The 24,188-nt window shown below is 46.5% G+C and overlaps 1 protein-coding gene across 3 annotated transcripts in view; it reads left to right on the top strand.

Annotated features, from left to right (window-relative positions):
* Positions 1–24,188, top strand: part of UBE2H (ubiquitin conjugating enzyme E2 H) — a 55,509-nt gene extending 31,321 nt beyond the window's left edge. For 2 of the 3 annotated variants that reach the window (XM_068945685.1, XM_068945777.1), the window contains 4 exons: positions 9,290–9,329; positions 10,034–10,086; positions 13,825–13,953; positions 20,563–24,188. In XM_068945685.1, coding sequence (XP_068801786.1) covers positions 9,290–9,329; positions 10,034–10,086; positions 13,825–13,953; positions 20,563–20,687 — 347 coding nt within the window. In that variant the 3' untranslated portion in view covers positions 20,688–24,188. Of the gene's footprint in view, positions 1–9,289; positions 9,330–10,033; positions 10,111–13,824; positions 13,954–20,562 lie in introns of all 3 variants that reach the window. The other variant, XM_068945592.1, reaches the window with a different exon arrangement.

Below are 24,188 nucleotides of genomic sequence, written 5' to 3'. Positions count from 1 at the left end.
TGCTTTTATTCCTTGTATTGCAACTGTCTTATTCTGGTCTCATAAGATTAAGCATGCTTCTCCTGCCTGACGAGTCCCGGTTTGTACTGAAAGCCACCTCTTCTGTCCCTGAGCTCCTGCAAACGCTGGCTTTTGTGCTAGGATCTGCCTTGCCATCTCCGTTAGGAGAGGGCTGCTGGGAGCCCAGGTTACCCCTCCTGGGCAGAGCAGGGTGCTGCTCCGGTTTTGGACTGGATAAACTGTGGATGCTAGCCTGAGAGCTGGCTGGGCAGGGCAGGGCTCAGCTCTCCACCGTGGGGGAAAATAGCTGGGGAGTGCGAGCGCCAAGGGGAGCGCTAGGACCCGGGGAGGCTCTGGACCAGCTGCAGGAAGAAGTTTGTTTTTCTTTGTCTGGTTCCCATTTCTGCTGCCCCAGCCCAGCTTATCTGTACGGCCAGGGCTGAGTGACGTCTCGGCCCCTTCCTCTGGGGCAGTCCGATCTCCGCGCCAGTGTTGGGAGGCGTGCTCGCTGTTCAGTGCCTGATACTGCTGGTCCTGGCGCTACGGATGGCTCCAGAGCGAGACCGCAGCCCTCCTAAACCAGGAGCGTTACCAGGTGTGAAACACTCTTGTCAACGGGCCAACCATCCTGCATCTCCCAGGCCTGGGGGGGCCTGTTCCAGGGAGCACCAGTGTCCTAACCCCGTAGTCCTCTGTCAGCAGAGTTCTGGATAAGGCAGGGATAAGATTTAGAGAGGGGAGGAGTCCGATGTGTCAGTTACTGACCTGAAACAAGGTGGAAGTGAAGAATTTCGGAGTCAGTGGAGCCCATAAATCGTCAGGGAAGTCACCTAGAGCGCACGGGTAGCTCGTTTGCTGCCCTTCTGTTCTCAGCGCTGCATAGATGCCTCTGCAGCAATGACATGCACGGTTTAAATCGTTGGTGTAAATTGTTGGGTTGTATAAAGTGTAGAATCCAGCAGTTTCCTTTTCTTTATGAAATTACACTTGTATGCTGAAGCTTAAAGCAAATATGCTGTTCTTGCAACTTTCCTTGTTCCTCTAACCCTGTAGGCTAAAATTTCTTTCCATCTTAGAAAATCTTAATGCAGTCTTGAACATGGTGTGTGCTTTTTTTTTGCAGCATATAACATGATGGCTTGAAGCATATCCATGCGTTCTAGAAAGCTGCCTCTGAAAAATGAGTGCTAATAGCCGCTTTCTAATCTGTTCAAATTGCTTTTATCCCAGCATGGTACTGAACATAACGTACATGAAAACTTAGCCTGGCTCAACTTTGCGTTCTCTTCTAAAGTGTGATTGACAAACCTGAACAAAAAAGGTATTTGAGGTGGGTTCCGGGTTTGCGATGGTGCAGACCTCTTCTTAAATTCTGGCAGGGTGGTGTTGCTGTTTGTCTTTGAAGATGCTGGCGTGTGTCTAGCAGAAGTTCTAGTTCAGTGTGGTGGCTCTTGTGCTGCTGAATCTTTGCTCTCACCTCCCCTCCCCAGCCCCACCTCTCAAATACATACGGCATTTATTTCCTCTCCTTCTCAGGTCGGTAAATATTGCCGTAGTCTGTTAAATAATGCCACCCTGAAGACGGTGCTCTCCTGACAGTGCAAGTAATGCCTCTCTTTATAGATGCCACGATGCTTTAGGCCTATGTGAAAGGAGCAATGGAAGTGCGCTCCTGTGAGAGCTTCCAGTGTGTCGCCTTGGCTTGCAGTACCTTTCCGACGTTTCTGAGGCTGCCTGTTCCTTGCCTGGTCTTGCCGGGTAATCTACCAAATTCCACCTTATCCTGGTGCAGGATGACTTTTCCTAGCAGGAGTCACATAAGCTGCAGTAAAAAGGGAAACATGTATCCTAGAAGAATGCCAAGCTTGAGGAGCTGTGTGTAGTGCCCACGTTGACTCTGCGCCTATAGGGCTTGTGTGCTCCTATTGGGAGTAACGAGCTTTACTCATCTCTAAACATCCGAATCTTCAGGGCTAAAACAAACCTCCTGAGTTTGAGCAGTTTGTTCTAACAAATAAAACTAAACCCTGAAAAATGGCCGTTTGCTTTTTTGAAACTACTAAATGCTGCTGCTCTTAATGCTTTTGTCAATTCATGTTAATATCCCTGCGTACTTTTGAGGACCGTAAGCACTCCCTTGCTAGATGTTTGGTTCCATTTTGCTTTCTCCTAGATGATGTGTTTTGAGCTGTTTATGACTTCAGTAACTGTGCTGGCACTGCTTCACTTCTTGTCCCTTCCCTTTGGGATTTGATATCTTCAGGGGAACTTTGTGCCTGGCCTGTTCCTGCTTTTTCAAAGAGGAATTGTGAAGTGCTTAAAGTACTGTTTTGAACTCCCAAGTCACGAGAACACTATGTAAATTTTGCGTGTTTTTACTCTGTCCACGCGCCTGCCAAGAACCAGAGATTAGTGGTCTTTGATATACCACAAGCACAGAAGGAAGTCCAGAGTGGGCACGTCCTGCCCTACTTAGATGATAGGAGCAGTGTCAGTAGCTTCTGAAAGACATGGGAACCTGGGAGTTGTGTGGCATTTGATTGAGATACACATATATATATATTTTTTTTTAACTGCTGAAATCTGCAGAAATATTAGGCCAGCACTGAGTCACTTTGGTTTCTTAATAATCAAATGTCAAAGCTGGAAGGTTTGCATACAATATGCTCAGAGGCCTCTATTTCTCCAGTAACTTCTGTATATTTATACACAATTCTCATTTTCCTTCCGTCTCTGTCCCACTTATCTGCACATATCCTGCATTTTTATTGTACCTTTCTAAGTGTTTTGCAAAACAAAATGCCTAGTATATACACAAAACATACACACACACACCCTTCCATATGTGTATGTATATAATAAGGGATCATAGCAGCCAGTACTGGAATGAAACAGTGCTCCATCCAGGATTTACCAGATCTCTCCTGGCCTGTGCTTAATTTTTTCTTTTTAACTGCAGCTGCTATTTTTACTTTCAGCTCCTCACTGGATTGCCTTACATTTTGCTACTTAGAATTTCATGAGTCACTTATCGCCTGTGACCATTCTGAGCTTGCTCTTCCCTGTATGTGTTGATCCTTATTCTGAGCTATAAGTGATGTGGAAATGCTTGTTCTTTCAAATAAGCTTAGCTTTGTGTAAGGGGAAAGATGAGACACCTAAAGGTAATTTGTATCCCCTTCTCCGCTCCGATCTGACGCACACCGTGCACCCTCTGCAGATTCCCTGCTACAATGGGAGCAGACTGACAAAATGGGGTAGGTGTTTTCAGCCTGACTTGGCACAGATTTGCTGCCTTCTGTGCCAGGCTCTGAAGCCCGGGCATCAGACGATGGTGTACCTAAGCAATGAGATGAATTGATCCTGGGTGATTGTGCTTGGTGATTCACTCGGAGCAGGGGGTCCAGAGTTTAGAGCTCTACCACTAAATTGCTTCAACTACAGCCAGATTTTTCCATCCTGATTTTTCCTTCTTGTGAAGCTGCCACAAAACTATGCGTGGTATGGTTTTAAAAAGCTACAAAAAGTTGAGTATTGTAATGTAAACTGTTCTGCTTCTGCTGCTAGCAAGTTGATGTTGCACAGCACCTCACAACGCCACTGAGTGGTGGATGCCTCCATGGTGAGTGCATAGTGTTATATTTGACTCGGTAGCTAGCGCTCTGGATAAACTTACAGCCTCCAAATTTCCTAAAAGAATCTTTCTCTGCCAGTGGGAGATTACTGACCTGAGAGCGCTGGGCAATGTGCAAGCCCCCTGTGACGTGGGCAGATTTGGTGCCCTTCAAATGAGGAGCAGTCATGAACTACTGGTTGTCCCAGTCTGCAGAGGAGAATGTGTCTGCAGGGAGGACTAGGACAGACTTCTTGCTCTCATGCTCTCTCCACCATCTCCTACACCAGTTTCTCAACCTATGTTGCATGGATTGCTTGTCATCAATTACATGAGAAGGTAGTCCCTGAAATGAGTGCAATGTGACTTTTTTCTTTTTTCCTTTTTTCTTTTTTTTTCCAAACAAAGCAGAAACCTCCTAAACAAACTGTCTGTTCTCTTGCAGGCTTTTGGGTGTTTGGGGAGGGGAGATGTAATAACCATTAAGATTAGACTACTCTTATTTAGCTGTTTGGCAACACTGCATGGCTCCTTGGGAGATCTTTTCCATTAGATAGGTTGTTCAGTGGCTTAAAAAAAAGCAGAGGAAAAACACTGCTCTTGACCTCACTATGCCGTACACAAGCTCTTTCGCGTGCTGATCTCTGCACATGTAGTTCTACCCTAAATCTTGGGTGTTCACCCAAGCCACGTTGATTTGGTGTGGTATTTAAACTCGCTACATCCTGCTGCAGAGAGACTGTAACCGCCTTCCCATCTCATCAGCTAGGCAGTCTGAACAATTTCCTGACTTGGCTTTAATCTGTCATTAAAAATAAAACTTTCAGACTTTTCAGTCTTGCCGCGTTGAAAAGTCAGGAACGGTCACTATACGTTTGTCCTGTTGGCTGTTTGTTTGGCACCGCACTGGTGCGTAGATATGAATCTGCTGTCACAGTTGTTTAAGGTCAGCTGGATGCTTCTTTGCCTATTTTATGAGCAAAGAGAGACGACCGGTGGGCAAGCAGGGATGAGTCTGGGATAGGTAAGCCCTGGATGTAAACTGGCTCTGCTCTCACGTGTCCTCTTGAGGCTGTGGGAAGTCCCCTGAAAGCCATCACTGGTGTAGGTCAGACCACGCAGCTGACTCCCTGCCGAGTGAGAGGACACAGAGCCTGGAGCACGCTGTGTTTGCATGCCCACTGCTTTTCTGCCTTCCCGTGTGCTTCAACAGGGCATTAGCACTGCTTTGAAAGACTGGGACAGAAAGAGGGACCCTTTTTTGGGACCTCTCACGTAACCTGCTAGCTAAGCTGGCTGTACTTTGAGCCCAGATAAGCAGTGGGCTACCCTTGAAGCGCTGCTTCTTGGATCACAGCCAGCGTCTGCAGCAGAGGAGAGGTACCTATGGGTGCTGGAGCAGTCCCACTGCTGGAGCAGTCCCACTGCTGGAGCAGTCCCACTGCTGGAGGCCAGCGTTGTGCAATTGGTGCTGTGGAAAGAGGCTGTCTCCAGCTCAGGTTGCTGATCGCTGTTGTCCCACAAGCCCACTTGCAGAACCAAGCCTTTCTGCCTGAGCAGCAGCTGAGGGCTGTCCCAAGGTAGGACCCTCTCTAAATTACAGTCCAGCTCTATAGGCTTAGTGATAAGGGGAGCAAAGTACCTTGTGCAAGAGCTTTTTGCCTAATGGTTCCATCGGACAAAGCAGGGTGCCTTGGGAGTCCTCAGGTTGCCCAGAGTTATTGAATTATCCATGCTGTACCTCAGAGAGGAGTACTTCTGGCAAAGCGACTTGCAGTAACGAGTCTCTTCTGGCGGTGCTTTCAGCCTTATCCTGGGAGCTTTTGTCTGGAATTGGTCAAGAGAGCCTTTGACATCAACTTCCCCAGGGTTTCTCTACTGGGGTTTTGCTCATCTATAGGACAGCGTTCAGCTATCAAACAGGGCCTGATCTTCAAAGTGACCTCAGTGAAGGACAAACCATTTCATGCTGAAATATTGGGATATGGCATATCCCAACTAGAATATTGAAATTGTTGGGATTTCATGAATGTTTGTTTGCAGTACCAAGGAAAGATTGGCATCCTTTAAATTAGTTAAGTTAGTTGACCTTTTATGCGCGAGTATGCTCCTCTCCAAGGAATTGTCAAGCCGGGAAGTGGTTACTTCAGGGCTATTGTTGAAATATCATTTTTTGAAGATCAGCATCTGCATATTAGTCTCAGCATCTTTGAATATCAAAAGATCTGCCCTGTTCTGTGTGCTACTTCATGGTTGTACATTTTTTGTTAGCATCCAAAGGCTTCTGGTCAATACAGATTTTCTGTAATTGTTTTACCTTCAGAAGCAACCTTGAAGCATAAATCATGTCTCTGCTGGAAAGCAGGGACTGAAATCATTCTCCTGTTACAATCCCACCTAAACGTTGGGTTTTACAGTAGATCGGTGTTCAGTGTGAATGTTATTTTGAAATGTTCAACTACATATTTACAGACACTTGAATGCCCAAAAGCGCGACTACTTAGGCTGCCGGGTATGTTGCCCAGCTAAGGGTGGTGTGAACTTGATCTCGGTTGTGTGGTTGCATCAGCTTTACTTCATCTTCGTGCTCTGGATCATGGTGAGAGCTCAAAGCCGAGGTCCTGTCCCTTAGCACTGTTAATGCAGTCGTTACTGCTTGCTGGTTTATCTGGAGCTGAGCGTGGTGTTTTTGTCGGGGCTATGCTGTATTCAAGACTATGGCAATGAAAACCTGTCAACATTTTTATGCCTGCTTCGAGTTTGTGTTACTCATGGCTTTCTCTATAAAATGCCTATATACAAATGACGTTCCAGTTATGCTTGCTCTGTATTTATATTTTGTCTGAATTAAAAAAAAAAAAATCAAGTCAATATTACTGGAGCAATGTTATAGTGCTTTATCACTGCAAGTGACCTCTTGAACGAGGCAGGAGGTAATGTAAATCTTATGGGCCAGGAAAAGACGACTAGAGCTGCACTTGGCCACGGGCAATTTGTGTCCATAGGAGAATGAGTGAGACTGGGGGACGATGAAGAGCTGGGACAAGATGCGGTAAGAACTTAGGAAACGAAGAGTGTAGGGAGAGAACGTGTGTTATTTCTTGAAGAACAGCTGTTTAATTTGGAAAGCTCAAGTCCAAAGCCACTGTAAAGAAGGGATTGTTTTTTGCCTGGATAAATGCAGAGATGACAGAAGAATTACAGTGCAGGAGACACCTGAGCAGATAGCCTAATCTCATCTCTCTGGGCCCTCTGGATCTAGGTATTTGAATGCACTGGATCTAGCTTAAACACTTAAGTGTGTCAATGAAGAGTGCTGTTGAACGTACAGGCGTTGGCACGCTTCTCAGCAAGAGGGCCTTGCCCAGCCAGCTCTCGGTGGCTGTGCTAGAAGTAAGTTGGAAATCGGTGAGATGAATGGAGAACCAAAAGCAGGGAAGGTCTGAGGGCTGCCTGCATCTAGCTGGGTTAAGAGAGCTGATCTCGGTATTCAGTTCAGCAGCTCTGCGCGTTACTGTCCTATTCTTGTTACCTCGCGTGCCTTCTTCTGTCTTCTCTCCTACTTTTTCAGGAACTTTGCTTTTTCCCCCCTCTGAGAGAGAGGATTTAAATTTGGGATCGTGGCTTGCTGAGCCTCTCCAGCGCCTGGCATAACAGATCTGTGTCCTGATTTAAACCTGTGAGAGTTACCAGCATGTAAATATTTGATAGAACTACTACTTCCCTCTTCAAGTCTGCTTTGGTTTTTCAAGTCCAAGTCGTGGAAGGACATTTCTGAAAGATGCTCGCTAAAGGGGAATTGCTCAGGCAGCTCTCAGCTGCTCTTAGAGACTGTTCTGCTTTCAGGCATCGTTTCAGTCCTCCGTTGTATTTATGCAAAACCAGAGTAGTTCAAGTAAACATGAAATTATATTTGTGCCATAATGCATGGAAAGAAACGGAGCTAAATCAGCTCCTACGCCAGATGGGAGCCGTTCTCAAGTTGAGATCGCTTCCTTGTTTGGGTAGAGATGGTGTACCAGCACGGCAGGAGGATCCCGCTTGGAGCGGCACGATGAAGGGCGTAAAGGTGCGGAGTTCACTGAACTGCAAGCAGTGACATGTGTTTGCGTTCCTTGGCCTGCTCCGAAGAGAGAACTTCTGGGTCTTTTGAGTACAGGAAGAAGCCTTTTTAAATGGATTAGGTGAATTAGTATCCCAGATCTAAATTTCATCCTCGTTTTTATCAGCAAGCACCGTTGCCAATAGGAATATCTACTCTTAACTGAAGTAGACTTCTGCATGGTTCCCTCATGGGCCCTGTTTGCAGGGCTTTGCAGGGTTACGGGGTACAGGTACAGCAAAGGGGAAAAGGCTTTATTTTAAGTTCTGGGGAAAGAGAAAGGGGAAAAAGCAAAACAAACAACCCCCCCCAAAAAAAAAAAAAAAAAACAACGTTGAAGGTCTTGAAGCAGCTTGAAGTGGTACGAAGTCAAAGGTTGAAGCAGCCCTTCTGGGCAGAGCTGAAATGATTCTGCCAAGCTAGCAGAAGTATACCAGAATACTCGATCCCGTTGAAAGGGAAGTAGCTGGAAAGCCTAGTTTTGCATCCCTTCGCTGTCTTTGTTCTACGCTGGGCACGTGTCCCTCATGTATTTGGATTCCTGCTACTGAAATGAAAGAAAATGGTTTGGTGGAAGCAGGATTCTGCATCTGCTCCCAGGCATCGTCTGAAACGCTTCACTTGGCTTTTAGGGTAGACGTGCTGTCCCTATGCCCGTACAGGCAACAGGAGCAGACGTGGCATACTATAAAACCTGACTATCACGGGGATAATAAGCTCTGTTTGTGGGAGAAGAGGGGTATGTCTGAGGTGCCATCTATTTTTAACCCCGAGGTTAAGCTAGGTAGCTGAAAAACATGGCTTGCCTCACTTCAAAGACGGCATCTGGTAAGAGCAGCTAAAGGTATCTTTTACTGTAATGTTGCAACTCCTGAAACCACAGGGTCTTTCAACAGTTTCATTTGCAAGTTGGAACAAAAAAGGCTTATCAAATCTTGAAGTCTGAAGTGTGAGCAAAGCCGTGATAAGCTTTCTTGTTCTTGACCTTGTACCTCTGCTGTTGTCCTTACTAAAAGACCTGAGGTACCAACCGAGGAATTGCTGCTGTGTTGATGTAAAACTTGCAGAGTTAGCTGTGCGTGTCTGCAGCATGCCCTGCCTCTGCCTGGCTTCCAAAGGTAGACTAACGTTGTGACTTGAAGTTTATAGAAAATCTTTGTTAGGAGGCATTTTAAAAACTTAATCCTGAAGCAAATGCTGAGCTTGAAAGTTCTGTTTTGTGTTTGCTCAAAAGTTCCTTGCAGCTTTTAAAAACCACTTCATCAGATGCGTATGCTTAATGGGGCTAATGGGTGGTTCCTTTTAAGATAATACAGTTTAAGATAATAACGGACTGCAAAACCTTGTGATACAATTGCACTGTAAGCAGAGGTTTTTAATGTAGTTCAAGGGGACGGCTGAGGACCCTAGGGTCAAAATGCTGCCTCAGTGTTTTAAAGGTTAGGTAGCTAAATATAGCCAAGCCAGAGTTTCCTTTGAAACTAGTCAGATGAGTCCTTGTTCAGTAAATTCCAGGCTGCTTTTGTAAAAGTCTTTGGCTGTTTTCTGCTATTTACCAGTGTGTCTCTTTGCAGGATTCATGAATAAAATTTTCCATCCCAACATTGACGAAGCGTAAGTAAATCCCTCGTGTGTGTTTTTTCTAAGGATTTTGTCTAATTGCAACTGTATTCTGGCTTCACGGTTATATGCTGATGAGTTAAATAATGCTTTAACTAATCTAAGAGTCCAGAGTGGGGAGTTTGATAGGTGGTGTCATAAAAGAGTTCTCAAGTTAACCGTCACAGACGGATCAGGCTATAGGCAAGATTGGAGAGATGCATGCTGCAGACATCTCGGATGTGGTTTTTGCGCTGTAACATGCCTCGTTTACAGAAAATACAGGGTTGCTAGTGCCCCTTCTCACTGGCATTGTGCTGGCTTTCTCAAAGCGAGGTGAGAAAGCTACATCAGCTAAGCTGTAGCTCCCTCTGCAGTGGTTAGCCAAGTTCAAGTAGCTTACGTACTCAAATTTCTTCCCAGGGGAAATCAGTTCTGCCGTACCTTTTTTAACTTAGGGTATTGTTAAATGGAGCCACTTATCCTTTAGTCTCTTCAGTAGAGCCCCAAATGGACCAACTAATCCAGTACTGGCTCCAATTAACTCTCACTGTACGTAGTTTGAAGGTTCATGTAGTTAAAAGGTTGTCCCCTGTGTTAGCCATAAGATAGACGTAATGTGACACGTTGGGGTCGGGGGAGGTAGGGCAAGGGGAGGGGACATTATATTAAATCTCCAACATATTTCTGACTGTGACTGTCCTTCCCCTATGTTTCAGGTCAGGAACTGTATGTCTAGATGTAATCAATCAAACTTGGACAGCTCTCTACGGTGAGTTTGGCATTTCCCCCAAAGGTAATCACATGAGCATCCTTGTTTGGTGTGCTAACATAACACAACTTGCTGGGTACACATGATCTTAGGCCAACTCTGTTACCTAAATTTTTAGACTCCTCACTGAGCTGAGGTTGTGTGAAAAATAGGACCTTCATGTGAAAATATTTTCACAACCTGTTTTTATGCCAGAGATGCCAAAATAGTCCATAAACCTCACAAAGGAATCACTTATCCCTTGCTTAGCAGTGTGGCAACTGCACGACAGCATCCAACAATGGTTCAGCATTGAAAGTGGGGAATTACGTGCCTAAAGTGAGGCAGGGGAACCTGGGTAACCTCAGTTAGCTGATTTAGGGAAGGCTGAAGTTGTTAAAAGGGAATGAGTTTGAGCGTTTAATCTAGGTGGGCTGCATTTAAAAAATGTAAACTCCTCAAGATGCTCCAGTTACACTTTGAGGGATGGTTTTAGGGGAACGTGCACCACAAAGCTGTGCGGTTTTTTTACCGATGTAAGTTGAAGCTCTGAAGCAATTGCAAGAGAGACAAGCTTCTTCACCTTTCTCACACAATTTGAAAGGAAAAACTAGACTTAGCAAATCCTGAGCAGGAAATTGCTATAGCAACTTGTTGAACTTTACTCCTGATCAGGATGCCCAAAGTCCTCGTGATGGAGTTGCATGGCGTACACTTCCCCTGGTTTTTCTGTGAGAGATGAGCTGAGCTGTGACCCAGCTTTCACGCTAATGGGAGAACAGGACGCTCTCGTGTTGAGTCTCGATCAGATGTGAGGCTGAGGAATTAAAGCATTAAGCAAACCAAGCCCTCTGCTGGGGATGAACCTGCATGATTCAGTCTGCAGCGAAGTCCGGCTCAGTGCAGCGCGTACTTCTGTTTCACAGCCTTAAATGCCACCTGCAGATCATGGGTATGGTGGGACAAATGAGAATTGCTCCAGTGTAATTGCGATGCTGGTTTTGTGCCCTAGCAGTCTGTGTTCTGCTTTGGAGGCCATGTGCAGATAGCTTCCTTGTTCTGCAGCATGCTCTTGCAGGCGGTCGCAGTGGGGTTTCTGCACTATTTCCAAACAGAATTTCATAGGAAGGCTTTCTGCAAGAGGCTTCCTAATGAGTACTTCTGTATTTTTGTCATTGCTATTGTTCATAAAGGTAGAAAAAACAGCTTGGTATTTACTGTGCTTGTGATGCCCTGAGATCAGCGGGCTTGCAAAAAATCTTCCACTTCTCCCCCACCGCCTTTGATTGTCAGTGATGGATATAAGGCAAAGTGAAAGTACCAGGCAAGTATTCTATACAGAGCACCTTCCACAGTAACTGGCAAAACTTGGCATTAGGAAGTGCATTGTTTGACAGTCATCTTATTGCAGGCTTCCCTTGCTTTGCTGTAGGATGCTTTGAAGCTGCAGAGAGGCTGCTGGGATGACCACATTCAGTCTGCCCCTTCAGTCAAGTCATCAAACACCAGAATGCATAGATGTCCTCTTCACTTCCTGGGATTTTCCCCCTTATCAGAAATAGGGGGTGGTCTCTTTCTGAACGTGCAGTCAAAAGGAGGAAATAATATTCTGCTGTGCCTCTCAGCTTTGCTGTGATGATTCAAGGAGAGGAAGTAAGGTGGAAGAAACCTGGAATAGCTACCAATAAATCCATAAGTCAACTTCCTGCTGATAGAGATTGGGTTCAGTCACTAGGGTGGTTAATTGGTTTGCCAGGGACAAACCACTTCCAAGACTCTGGCAGAAAGCAATCTCACAGAGCATTATCAAACTGTTTTTGCAGTCCTTTTTTGGATTAGAATCCTTCTTCCAGTTGTTGTTTTTGCTTCATCTCAGACATGGTTGGGGGCACCCGGTTCCTTAGCGTGCCAGCCATGCCAAACTCGGTTGAGATAGCTGTGTGTGCTGTAAAGTGTTTTGTCTCTGTCCTCTGCTGGTATTGGAAGGGGCAACAGCTTCCAATGACTGAAAGAGGTTTCAGAGTAAAAACACCCGATTTCTTAGTGAAGTCCCTGTATAGCAGAGACCAGGCAGCTGTTATCTGTTGCTTAAAATCAGCTATAGTGAACCTGTGCTCCTGAGTATAGATAAAGCCATGGCCTTCCCTCCTGCTTGGCAAGGTTTATGCTGAGTGGATGCCAGTCATACCCTGGTGTGTACACGTCCTGTGGATGTGTTGGTGCAAGAGGGAGGAACTGACGATGTCCACAGTCGTCTTTGATCTTCTTGAGCAGTATCAAATGAGCATCTTCTGAGAGCATGCACGCTGGTAGATCTGGAAAGGGCATAAAGTTCAGGCAGTGGCCAGATCTGCCGGGATGTACTGCATAGCTCCTCTGAGCCTGTATCTTTGTTAGCGATGGCATCAGAGCCAGGTTTTCTATGGTTGTGAACCAGGCCTCAAGTCTCTAGGCAACCGTTTGCAGAGGGGCAGCGCTAGGAGGTTCCCCTCCCCTATCTGCACACCCATTTTCATGAATCTTTTAGAGACTTCAGAGCTCCGAGCTGTAGCCTGTCCTCTGCCAGAGCTGGTTGAGTTTGAGCAGACTCCACGGTGGTTTGACACACGCTCTGCAATAGTCTCATGGGCTTGCCTCCTGCGGGAGGCAGGTTAAAATGGCTTAACTGCCCCTCACTCGCATGGCGAATCGTAGGGAGTGCTGGGCTTCCCTCCCGAGAGCTCTGCTTCAGTCGGCGCTAGAGGGGACAAGGGTGCTCTGTGGTAGGCAGGATTCCTCTGCCATCAGGAAAGAGATGCCTCATTTAATGGGGGAGGAAAGAGGCATCTGATAAAAGATGTGCAGAATAGTCAAAGCAGACCTGAAAAAAATTGCAGCAAAGGCTGGTCTGCCTGTGTCTGCAGTTCTCCCATGATTGAAGTGGGACATGACACGCACAACCCTCCTTGCCCCACACTGGGGGCTTAATCTCTGCTCCGGGTGAGTGTGCGTGGTCCTTCTGAAGCCCTCGGGAAGGAATGACGCAAGCCCATTCCTTAACACGTCCACTGCCGGAGTATGGTATTTGTTCTCTTAGGGATGCAGGAAGAGGGTTTCGTGCATCCCCGGTTATTCATCCACACCAGAAGTATGTTTCCTGTTGTGGACTACTTAGTGACAGATGCCAACTGGCACCAAGGTGTTAATGTGATCTCTTCTCCAATTCAAAACAATTCACAGAATGTGGAGGGACTTGCTGGTTGCTCTTTCTATTAACACAATCATATAAAGCTCTCTGGGAGATGTTCCCCCTCTTCCCCCCCCCGCTTTGAGATTTGTTGATGTATTCATGGAATATAAAGTATTTAAAGGTGGTGATAGGAGGAGGCAGAAGTGGGAGAGGAATTTGGTGCAAGGCTGGAGTTGAAGGGGAGAAGCAGGGTGTTTTCTTTTTAAGACAGGGCTAAGCACATGAGCATCACTGGGAAACAAGCTTATTGCCTCCTTCCACTTTGCTTAAAATGGATGTCTGTACCTGTGGGGTGTTGAGCAGTTTGTGGAGAAGGCTGGGATTGGTAGCAGAAGGGCTGCAGTGTCAGCAGAGGCTCATCAGCCGTATGTGTGCTTTTCTCTGATGCTGTTTCCTTTATTTTAACTTGAGCCCAGATTTTCGGTATATTTGCCCTTGAAGCTTTGTGCTGCTGTGACAGCACTTGCCGGAAGATTAACCGGACTGACTGTGGGTCTGCAGACATGAACAACGGTGTCTTTTACTTGCAGATCTCACCAATATATTTGAATCGTTCCTGCCCCAGCTGCTGGCATATCCTAACCCTATAGATCCTCTAAATGGTGACGCTGCAGCCATGTACCTCCACCGGCCAGAAGAGTACAAACAGAAAATTAAAGGTAAGGACATAAACAGCATGTTGCAGAATGAACAGCATTGCTGTGATTCCACTTGGGTGAATGGGGGCTGTCCTTGCTGCAGATGAGTGTGTCTGTGACTCTTCCTTCCTGTTACAGGGGCCCTGCTCATTTTAAATGGGAGTAGCCTTAATTAAGGGGTGGATGTGTTGTTACTGTTTGACGGGAGGAAGCTGCTGTATGCAGCGTGTGGGGCAGGCTTTCTAAATCATCAGCTGAGGCTCAGCGGGGAGGACTCTAAGCGAACTGAGTTAGGATTCAGCACGATCCTGACAGACTGGAGAAACAATTGAGGAGAAAAGGTACGCAGCTGAAGAAAGGACGAGTGAAAATGCTAAACTTTAAATGGGAATATCCGGTTGCCCAAGTACTGGATAGAAAGCAGCTTGTTTGCAGTTCTGTGGAAAGTGGTCTGAGAGCAGCTGTCAAGGAATCGGTGGTGCTCTCTGCAACAGTCACTCTTGTACTGTGACAGAGCAGGAATTTTCAGTAAACCCCAAGTAATCCTTTGCTGCTGCTGCCCACTCCAGCTAAGGCTTACCAGGGCTGGGCCCAGTTCAGGAACTGCTATTTGAGAAAGCTGTAGACTAATTAAAAACATCTGGAAGGGTGTAACAAGGGTGGGTAGTCTGGAAGATGTGTCTTAAGAGGAGAAATTGAAAGAATTGGAGGAGTTTGATCTAGAGAACTGAGCAGGGCTGTGAGCTCTGAAGTGTCAAAGGTGCCTTCAGAGAGGAAGGGAGTGATTTACCCTTGGTGTTCACTGTGAGCAGGATTTGGTCACAGGGTTATAACTTCAGCTAGGGGGAACTGAGGCTAAACATTAACAGTGACTGATGAGGACAGGTAAGCACTGGCAGAGCTTGTGAGGGTGCTGGAGTGTCTGCTCTTGGAAGGGTTTGAAGAATAAGTTAGGCCAGAGGAATAACTGGAGTCAATACCCCCTTGGGATCAGGGAAGGGTCCTGGTAAGGACTTTCAGATGCCTTTGATAATACTGGGAATGAAAGGACTGTCCTAGGACTGATAAGAGAGATAATTTAATTTTATCATTTTGCCTATGGAAAATAGGAAATAGAACAGAAAAATAAGAATTGCCCTTTAAATTGGTGCTCTGCTTCCCTAGAATCAGCTTTATACAAACGGGACCAGAGCACTGTTTCCTGAGGCAATAAGCCTGCGGCAAAGCCATGGACTTTCTCTCACCTTATCCAGTGAACGTGATCGACGTTTAATCCAGTGGCTGGTAATTTACAGCCTTTGGCCTAGATTTGGTCTGCAACTTGGATTTTAATAGAGACCATGACCACTTGATTTTTTTTTTTGGTTACTGAATAACCATACGACTTGTTTGTCTGTGGGAGCCCTGCCAGAAAGGTTTGCAGGGCCTGTTCAACAAGGGGAGCCTCCATGAGCAAGCATGATCCAGTAGTCTTCCTCCCGGTGTAAAATGGGGTAGCAGCTTTCCTAACAGAGCGTTGTGAAATCTCGCTCGTGTTCAGACAGCACAGGTATCCCAGAAAGACGTGGGACTTGGTGGTGGAGTCCTGTCATCAGTTCTGCCACATCACTCCAGAGCAGTTAAACCTCGAGTCTCTTTGTTCTAATGCTAAGTGACTCTTAATCAGCTGTAATTTTCTTTTTTTGAGGGAGGAACTACAAGTGAGGCCAGGCAAAGCTGTATTTATCGGAGTTATTTGGCCCGCTTTGCTTGACTCCTGTGTCAGCTGCATGACGGGATCATACAATTAATTATCCTGCAGATCTGGCCAGTTCAGTATCCTGAAGTCTGTTTCCCTTTTTTTCATATGAACAGACTTCCAAGCAAAATGGTTTGTCAGATAAAATGTCTAGGGCCAGCATGAGTGGCGTTTTGGGTGGCCTCTACGCCTTAATGAAATAAAAGAAGCACTCTGGAAGATATAGACTGATGCTGGCCCACAGCAGATGCCTCAAGAAAGCTGTGAGGCTTTACTGAGGGAGCCTCGAGGAGGGGTTAGTCTGCTCCTTTGTTTTCCTCCTGACAGTCAGGTACAGGCGGTGAAGATGATCTGGAAGGAGTTTTAAGTACTTGCAACATATCTCATGTTCCATATGCCCAAGAGTCTTCCTCTGCTGTCTCTTCCCAGGCTTGCGTGACAACTGTAAAGTAGAGCTAAACATAGTCATAGTGTTTTTTAAAAATAACCTTGGACATGTTAAAATTGATGCAGTGGATTGTAGCAGCTCCTTTGCGCTGGGAAATTCAGTGTCGCAAATACATAATTTATTGCCTCTTTTCCTCATTTTTTAGTTATGAGCCCATAGAACAGTCGTTTGACGTAACATTAGTGAAGAAACAGGCTTAGGCTTAGGACAAATATGGCACAAGGTTTGTAGTCACTGTGATTCTTAGCGCGAGGCCCGAACTAGTAAGGATTTATCATGGGACCTGCAGGTATCTGTTAATATTACTGAGAACGCAGGTGGAAGATGTAATACTTGATCTAGCTGAAGGCTTCAGTATTAAGTAATCTAGTGGCCACAGAGCCAAGTGATCCTTTAAGATCTCCTTGACCGTCCTGAGCAAGGTGGCCTGCCTCATTACTGGTACAGAGCTTGTGGATGAGTCTCAAATATGGAAAGACGGCTCAGCATTAGCTTTTACCGTGCTGCTGAGAACTGTCGCTTAACTTCCACGTATGCTGCTTTTGCCATCTCTTTGGTAGCTCTACTATGAAAACTGCTTTTGGGGAACGGGGGTGGTGAGTGCCATCGATCAAAGCAGTGCGGTAAGGGCACTGTGCAGGCCGAGCGTTCGTGCTGGGAGCGGAGGGTGTCTCTGGGAGCAGCTCTTCCATCCTGCTTACTGCTATAAAGTTCCAGTAGAGCCCTCTGAGAAGCCAGTATGGCTCACAGGCACGTGCCAGCCACGGGGCATAACCACAGCTTGTTCATGTTGCTCCAGGGTTTAAACGCAGCGGAATCAAAGCCGTATTTCTCTGGTAGGAATGGGTGCGTCGAGGCTTTCCCTTCTTACTGTGAATGGGCTTCTGTGGAAGATGATTTGTCAATATTATTTAGGTATTTCGGATGCTCTTCCCTTCAGAGCCTGAAGATCCAAGTCCAATACAACATTCAACACAAAAGCTCCTTGGAAGTTTGACCTTTCTCAGATGACACCTTCAGAAAGGCCCAGCCCAGGGCCTCGGTAGCTTGCCTGGGTAGAGGATGGCGTTTTAGATCTGAAGTGCTTCAGGTCACGTTTGTTTGGCATAAATAATTCAGGCTCAAGCCGGCCTTTTCCAGTAGTAAAGAAACGGTGACTTCCATGTCTGAATCGCCAGTGGCCCAGAGAGCACTTGAAGTAGGCAGTGAAGATGAGCTGCTGGCCTTCTGCTCTGCCCTCTTCAGTGGCTCGTGGCTCCTGTGTTTAGGAACTCCTGAGGAAGCTACAGCCATTGTTTTGGTGGGTTTGGGGTAACTGTAGAGTGGATGCGTTTATGACATTTATAACGTTTGTAAGGGATTACCTCTGTCATCCAGGGGTATCCTAGGTCTTGCAGAAGAGAAACTTGGGTTCCCTTTGCTGGATTGTGCAGGTAACAAAAAGTGGTATTTACCCAGCTAAGTTGGGAGAGGGATCCCTTCCTGGAAAGCTACAGGAAGGGAGTAGCCACTATAAAGATATACCCCGTTTGCAGCCCATCTCTTGTCTGCTTGTCTCTGCCCACCCACCTTCCCATGTAAAATTCTCTAAAAGCACATTGCTTTTCTTTGATGTCCCTCCATCAGTTATTCTTGTCGTCATTAAACCACTAGGACTCTCATGCCAGTTTTTCTCCTTTTTTCAGTGTCTGTCTCTTTTGGCAGATGGTTCCTGCCTAGCCTCTGCAACCCTTCTTCTCTGCTCTTGTACAGGTAGGCCCGGCCTGAGTGTGTCTCCGAGGCACTGTGGTAATACAGGCAAACAGTCTCTTCTGAGAGGACGGTTCTCTGTGGCCAAGATTAAGGACAAGAGAGCCTCCCTGTTGGTGTTATGTGCGCTCCAAAAGCCTGACAGCGATCTGCATCTCTTTGCATTGCGTAGAGAGGCCTTGAGTGCTTCGCGCTTCCGACTGTTTACATAGCTGGCTTTAATACTTTATCAGGTCTTGCAAGTTCTTGCAAAACAGATTTGAACAGCTGCTCCTGTAGTCAGAGCAAGCAGGTTAATAACGTATATTAAACAGACTGAAACTGTGTGTGTGTCATTAGATCCAGATGCTCAAGCTCACTGGGCTCAGAAGTACCTTTTGGCCAGCTCTGGCACAGCGTTTGTCCAGTGCAGAGCACTTCTGCCAGGACCGCGGGGCACCCCATCCTGTGATCTCCTCCATGAAGCCTTGGCTTCAGGTCACTGTCTGTACCATACTCTTCACCCTGGAGTAATCATTTCGGCTCTCTGTGTCCCTATGTCAGCTGCAAAATGTGGAGAAAACGCGTTGCTGTTGCAGACTTCTTGCAGAATATTGCCCCTTCCACTAGACTGAAAGGTGGAAGTGCAGAAGAGGAGAGGAATGGTTTTAAGAAAAGCTCATCTTTTTAGAAAGCACTGTCTTTAAAGCCTGTGTTGTAGCACTGACATATCTGGCATCAGGTATGTCCTCCTGCAGCTTTGTTGGTGCATCCACCTGCTGATGCCGTATGGAATAGAAAGCAGTGATTTGTGTTCCTGGAGGAGAGATGGTCCTTGTAGACCTCGTTCCCTTCTGCTCCCTGGGAGGAATTGAAGACTATACAGCTTGGAAGCCCGCGAGGCTGGGACTGATATGTGACATTCACACTTCTGTGCCAGGGACTCATCTTTGAGTGCAAAGGGATAGTGGCTTTCCCTCTTTCTTCAGTTTCTTAATACAGCTGTTTGGAGGAGGCTTTGCGTTTTATACCTTCACATCTGGAAAGAGAATGAATCAGCAACTGAAATTCCCTACTGGCTGTGCTGATACAGTGGGAGCACGACTCCCCCTTTGCCAGAGCGTGTGACCTGCAGCGTGGAGGATGTGCTGTCAGGATACTGAGGTTGCAGCAGGTGGTCGTGCTAGAAGCTGTGTTCTCGGCATGAGGCTGAGAACAGAAGATAGGTAAGAGAAAGGCTTCAAGTTGAGGCGGCTGGCTCCTTCTTTAGTGCCGTTTTGCATTAGTTTTCTCCCCTGCCCCGTTCCCCCTGCGTGCACGTGATGGATAGGCTCTGTCTCCTCCAGATACCTGGGGACACCAGCCCCTTGTAGGATCTTGGAGCGGATTGTACGGTCGCCTCCTTCAGCTGAGGAAGAAGGAAAGCGATTATGAGCCTCAGATCTAGCTTATTTGATTTGCTTTCCGTGTTGTGTTTTTGCTGTACCCTTTGCGTGGAAGTTAATGTGGAAAAAAGCGCAAGCTGCATTTGGCAGGAGTTACTTCACCTGCCTGCAGGAATCCCAGTAAACCAGTTTTCTTGCTTGGTGTACAGCTTCCTGTTTGCTTCTGGCTGAAGTTCAGGGTGTTGAGCTGGGTGCCTAGAGCCAATGCGGTTCGGACCCCCTTGTGAGACGCCGTTTCCTTGGGTGACCTGCGGTGCTCTGGCAGCCACTGCTGGCCGGGGTGTTTGCCTCTCGCGTGTTGACGTAGGTGCGTGGGAGCTGGTGGCCGGGAGCTCCCTATGGAGGACTCCCTGCAGCTCCTTCTTGGCTGATCCTACAGCTGCGGTCTGATGGGAAGCAGCTCGCAAGGCTTGTGCTTGCGAGGCAGCGCCTGGAGTGGGCCAGGGTTTATTTTAGGGCTGGGGGGAGAGAGGAAAGGGAGGTGTGCTTTTGATTTGCATTTAAAAAAAAAAAAAAATGCAGCTATTCCTGCAGTCTCTTCTGCTCTTCTTTCTCTCTGTCCTTCCTTACACTACGCTTATGCACCCAGCTTCTGCCATTGCAGACTGGGTTGGGGAAGGGCGTAAAGCTGGGTTGGCTTGGTGTGGGAAGCCACCGCCGTGGTGTGCCCCAGTCTGCAAGCAGGCCCCTTGGAGATCTCGCCTTCTCCTGCCAAAGGGAACGCTTCATCTTCTGTTTTGTCCCAAGTTTTTCTTCTCTTCCTCCTTAGTCCGGTTCTCAGCTTGGGTTCATTGATGGCTGTTCTGCACTACCAGTTCAGCCTTTCAGATCTTCATGTCTTAGCGTATAGAATAGCTGCTGCTTGATAGCATTTAGGCTTGTTCTGTAGGTCACCACGGTAGCTCCTATTTTGGCAGTGAATGTAACCTCCTTGTGACTACTGTGAGTGAGATATACCATACTGGGGAGGGCTTCGGTTGTTTCCAGCTCTGTGTGTGCGCGTGTTGTTGACATAGGAGCCTTGGGACTGCACTTCTTTTCGGGGTGTTGCGCATCTGTAAGGTCTTCATCGGGTATTTTCACAAGTTACCAGACAGTGCTGCCCCTGGTCAGAGAAATGGAGTAATCCTGTGTTAATTGCTGTAAACTAAGCTACGTGCCATCTCAGGCATCATGTTACTCAACCGGATGTTAGTTGTAGTTCGTAGCCACCCATCGTTTAGCTGATGAATATATGCTGCTTACATGTTTACCTTTTCTCTCACCTACAGAATACATTCAGAAATATGCAACAGAAGAAGCACTAAAAGAACAGGAAGAAGGCACCGGGGACAGCTCATCTGAGAGCTCCATGTCCGACTTCTCGGAAGATGAGGCTCAGGATATGGAATTGTAGTAGAAGAGGCAACCTGCTTTTCAGAGAGACTCTAATTTCCTAACCATGAGAAGCAGACTATAATATTCATATTTAAACAAAGCAATTTTTTTTATTACTAAACAAGGTTTTTATGAATAATAGCATTGATATATATATATCACCCTTTAGATCTTGATTTTTCTTGGTCATTTCTCAAACCCGAGGTGCATAGCATATTCCCACATTCCATTTTGGTAGCAATATGCAGCCCGAATGCATGCATTCAAATTCCATTTGGCCAAGTCAACTTGTGTGCTACTGAACTGTCAGCTAAAACAGCTGCCCTGATAGGTAGGGAGTCAGCAAAGATGTTTGCTTTCTTATCAGTGTTTCCAAAGACGCCACCTTGGATGCTAACGTGGAACAGCGTTTTCTCAAAGTAAAAAAAATCTGGGGGATGATATGCTAACCGTGTAGATCAGACAGTGAAATAAAAGGTGCTCCTTCAGGTCAACCTTGCTGATCATATTTTATGTGGAGTCACATTAAAACAAAAACAACACAAATGCATGGAGCTATTCAGAGCATTGAAGCTTAAATTTTGACTTGGATTTTAAGTCCGTTTTTTGTATGTGGACTCCTGCCTGCCCTCTGAACTGTAGGGACTGACAACCACTGGTCTGTTTGCTTTTGGGACTTTTGAAAGCCTTCATCTGGATGTTACTCACTCTCTTGGTCTGGATTATGAGCTGTTCCCTTTTTCGGAGGGGAAAAAAAAAAACAAAAAAACAATGCTCTCTAAGCAGTGCTTTGATTTAGCTGGAGCACATGTGAAGTCAAACTCTTACTTTGTCTTAGTTTTGAAACTGCTACCCTTTAATGGCTTCAAGTTTGCTTTTTCTCTTGCTTGAAGTATGGTTAAACACCTCGCAAACACTCTCCATCTCCTAAGAGGGTTCTCTGACCAGATGGATTAGCCTTGCTGAGAGCTTCAGATCCACGAGGATTGGCCCATTGGCTGTAGTCCATGAATCCATCGGCACTGATTTTATTTTCCTTTTTCCCTCCCCCCCCCCACCCTTCTGCACCAGCTTGGTAGCCATCTGCTTGTGTGTGTACAACAGGATTAAAGTTTCTTAAAGTTAACAGAGTATGATCTAGAAAAAATTGCGATGAATAAAAAAAGCCTAAAAGCGCCAATTGAGGAAGCAAGTGAATCTGATCTTTTTTTTTTTCCAGGATGCTTCTGAATGAAACGTTTGATTTCTCCTGGTATCTGTCAACAAGCTGAGATTTTTGTTTGGTTTAATGCTGAGAGAATCTAAAACAGTAAATGTCTACCTGGGATGCCAGTATACTTGAATTTGGATAATTGTGCATTTGAGATTCTTACTGAGATGGATTTTAAATCTGAATGTTACCTGCTGTATTTCTGGGGTTTTCTGAGCGGTTTGGGCAAGGTATTTTAATGTGTGGGGCAACCTGCAGGACAGTGCATGGGAATCAACCCACCCTGAGCAACTCTCGAGCAGAGTTTTGAATGTCAGACTGGTAACTTTTCATTTTCCCAGAAGTGTTTTTTCTTTAGAAATGCCACCGAGTTTTGAGTTTAGGGGGTTGGAAGGTTACAATCCTATTTCGAATTCATAAAGCACAATCAATTATATATATATTTTTTCTTTTGGAGGAAAGAGACTCGTAAAGTACCATTTTGCTTTAGCATGATTTTCCTTAATAAAAAAAATATACAAAGAACTTCCTTTATGTTAATTACGGGCATGAAGCAAAGGTTTTCCTCTCCTTTTTTTTTTTTCCTTTTTCTTTCTCTTTTTTTTTTTTTTTTTTAAAGCAGTAATGTAGGGCTGTGGCTAGTGACTGTGCTGAAGTTCTCTATCTAGCATTTGTGGCTTGTTGGAAGGGGTAATATTAACTATTTAACATGTAATGGTGTACTTAACTCTTATCTAGCACGCTGTTTTTTCTCATTACTTTGGGGAGGGAGGGGCCACGCGTTGCTGGCACTGTTTAACTCGCTTGCCTGCTGACCTAGCAGTCTGCTTGTGCTATAACCTTTACTGTAGGTGCTACTTAGGAGTAGAGTAAGTGCTGGGTGGTGATATCAGTTTAAAAGAAAAACCACAATAAAAATTTGTATTTTTTCAATATTGTATAAAAATAGTGTTCTAATTACCTCGTCCCCCCCTCTCCTTCTTCCTTTGCAGGTCACTGTGTCTCTTCCCCTCGCTCTTAATGTAGCAGCGCAGGTTTAAGGCGTCAGAGCCTCGCTGCTTTTTTTTTTTTTTTTTTTTTTTTTTTTTTTTTGAGAAATGCCAGTTCAGCCGCGTGGTTGCCCCAAAGCCGGCCCGGGCAGGCCGCCGGCTCCGGAGCGAGCCGGGCACACGCGGGGCATCGGCCCCAGCGCCGGGGTGGAAATCGCCGCCCCGACCCGTGGGATTGTCCGGTGCCGGCAGCGGGGAGCGAATACGCCGGCCGGCGCTGGGAGCCCCGTCTCGGGTGGCCTCCCTGTGCCCGGCTGCTTTTCCCTTCCTTTTTCCATGTCTCTTTTTTTTCCTTCTTTCCTCCTCTTTTACCTCTTCTGCGATTTTCCCTCCTCCCCAAAAAACCGAGCTTGTACATGAAACTGCACCTACACAGTCTGGAAGGAAAAGATGGAGCCACAATGAAGCAAGATAACTGCTTTTATTTTTTCTCTCTCTCTCTTTTTCTTTTCCTTTTCCCCACTCTTTTCTTGCAAGAGCAGCATCATATTGTTGTCTCACCCCCCAGTTTCGGGGAGCGCGGTCCCCAGGCAGCCCGCGCTCGCCGCAGCCCCTCGGTGCCCTTTTGCTGTCGGGTTTTGCCCGGCTTTAAAATCTGCTCCGCCTGGAAGGGGCAGGAGGCACCAGCGAGGCGGTCGGACGCCCGTCCCTATTTACAGCTCGAGGCCGCTTGGACAATCCTCCGCCATGAGTTGTTTTTTTTTCCCCCCTCTAGTTTCCTTCAGTTTGGGTGTGGGGTTTTTCGGGCTTTTTGAGCAGAAGGATGCTGGCGCGGAGCGCGGGCTCGTCCTGCCTCCGCGGCCCCCGCCAGCCCCCTTGCTTCACGGGGACGGCACGGATGCTGGCGCGGCCGCATCCCGCCGTGCGGAGGCCGCCGGAGACGGCCTGGGGGCTGTCTGACCACTTCTTATTATTAATTTTTTGCTTCCTTCTTGCTTGTCCCAATTCTGCTGGCCCTTCAGCAGGGGTGTTTGCAGCGTGAGAAACGGCCGTTGTACCGCCTGCGTTTGGTACCTGTTGTGTGTTACTTGAGGAGAGCGGGCTGTTTTGCCTTTCATTTGAGTCTAAACTCTTATTTTTCCTCTTTCTCCCTTTCCCCCCCCTCCTCTTTTTCTTGCCTTGCCACGTAGTGGGCACGTCCGTCGCCCTGACAAAACGCCTCTTCTCTAAGGGTTTAACCTCGCCCGGAGCTCTGTATAGTTAAAGAACTGTAAACTTTCTTGTTTTTGTTTTTTTTTTAATAAAATATGTATATACCTTG

The sequence above is a fragment of the Struthio camelus genome, chromosome 1 (genome assembly GCF_040807025.1).
Source record: "Struthio camelus isolate bStrCam1 chromosome 1, bStrCam1.hap1, whole genome shotgun sequence".
NCBI lineage: Eukaryota > Metazoa > Chordata > Aves > Struthioniformes > Struthionidae > Struthio > Struthio camelus.
The sequence above is the reverse complement of the archived record's forward strand: the minus strand, read 5'-3'. Positions and strand labels throughout refer to the sequence as shown.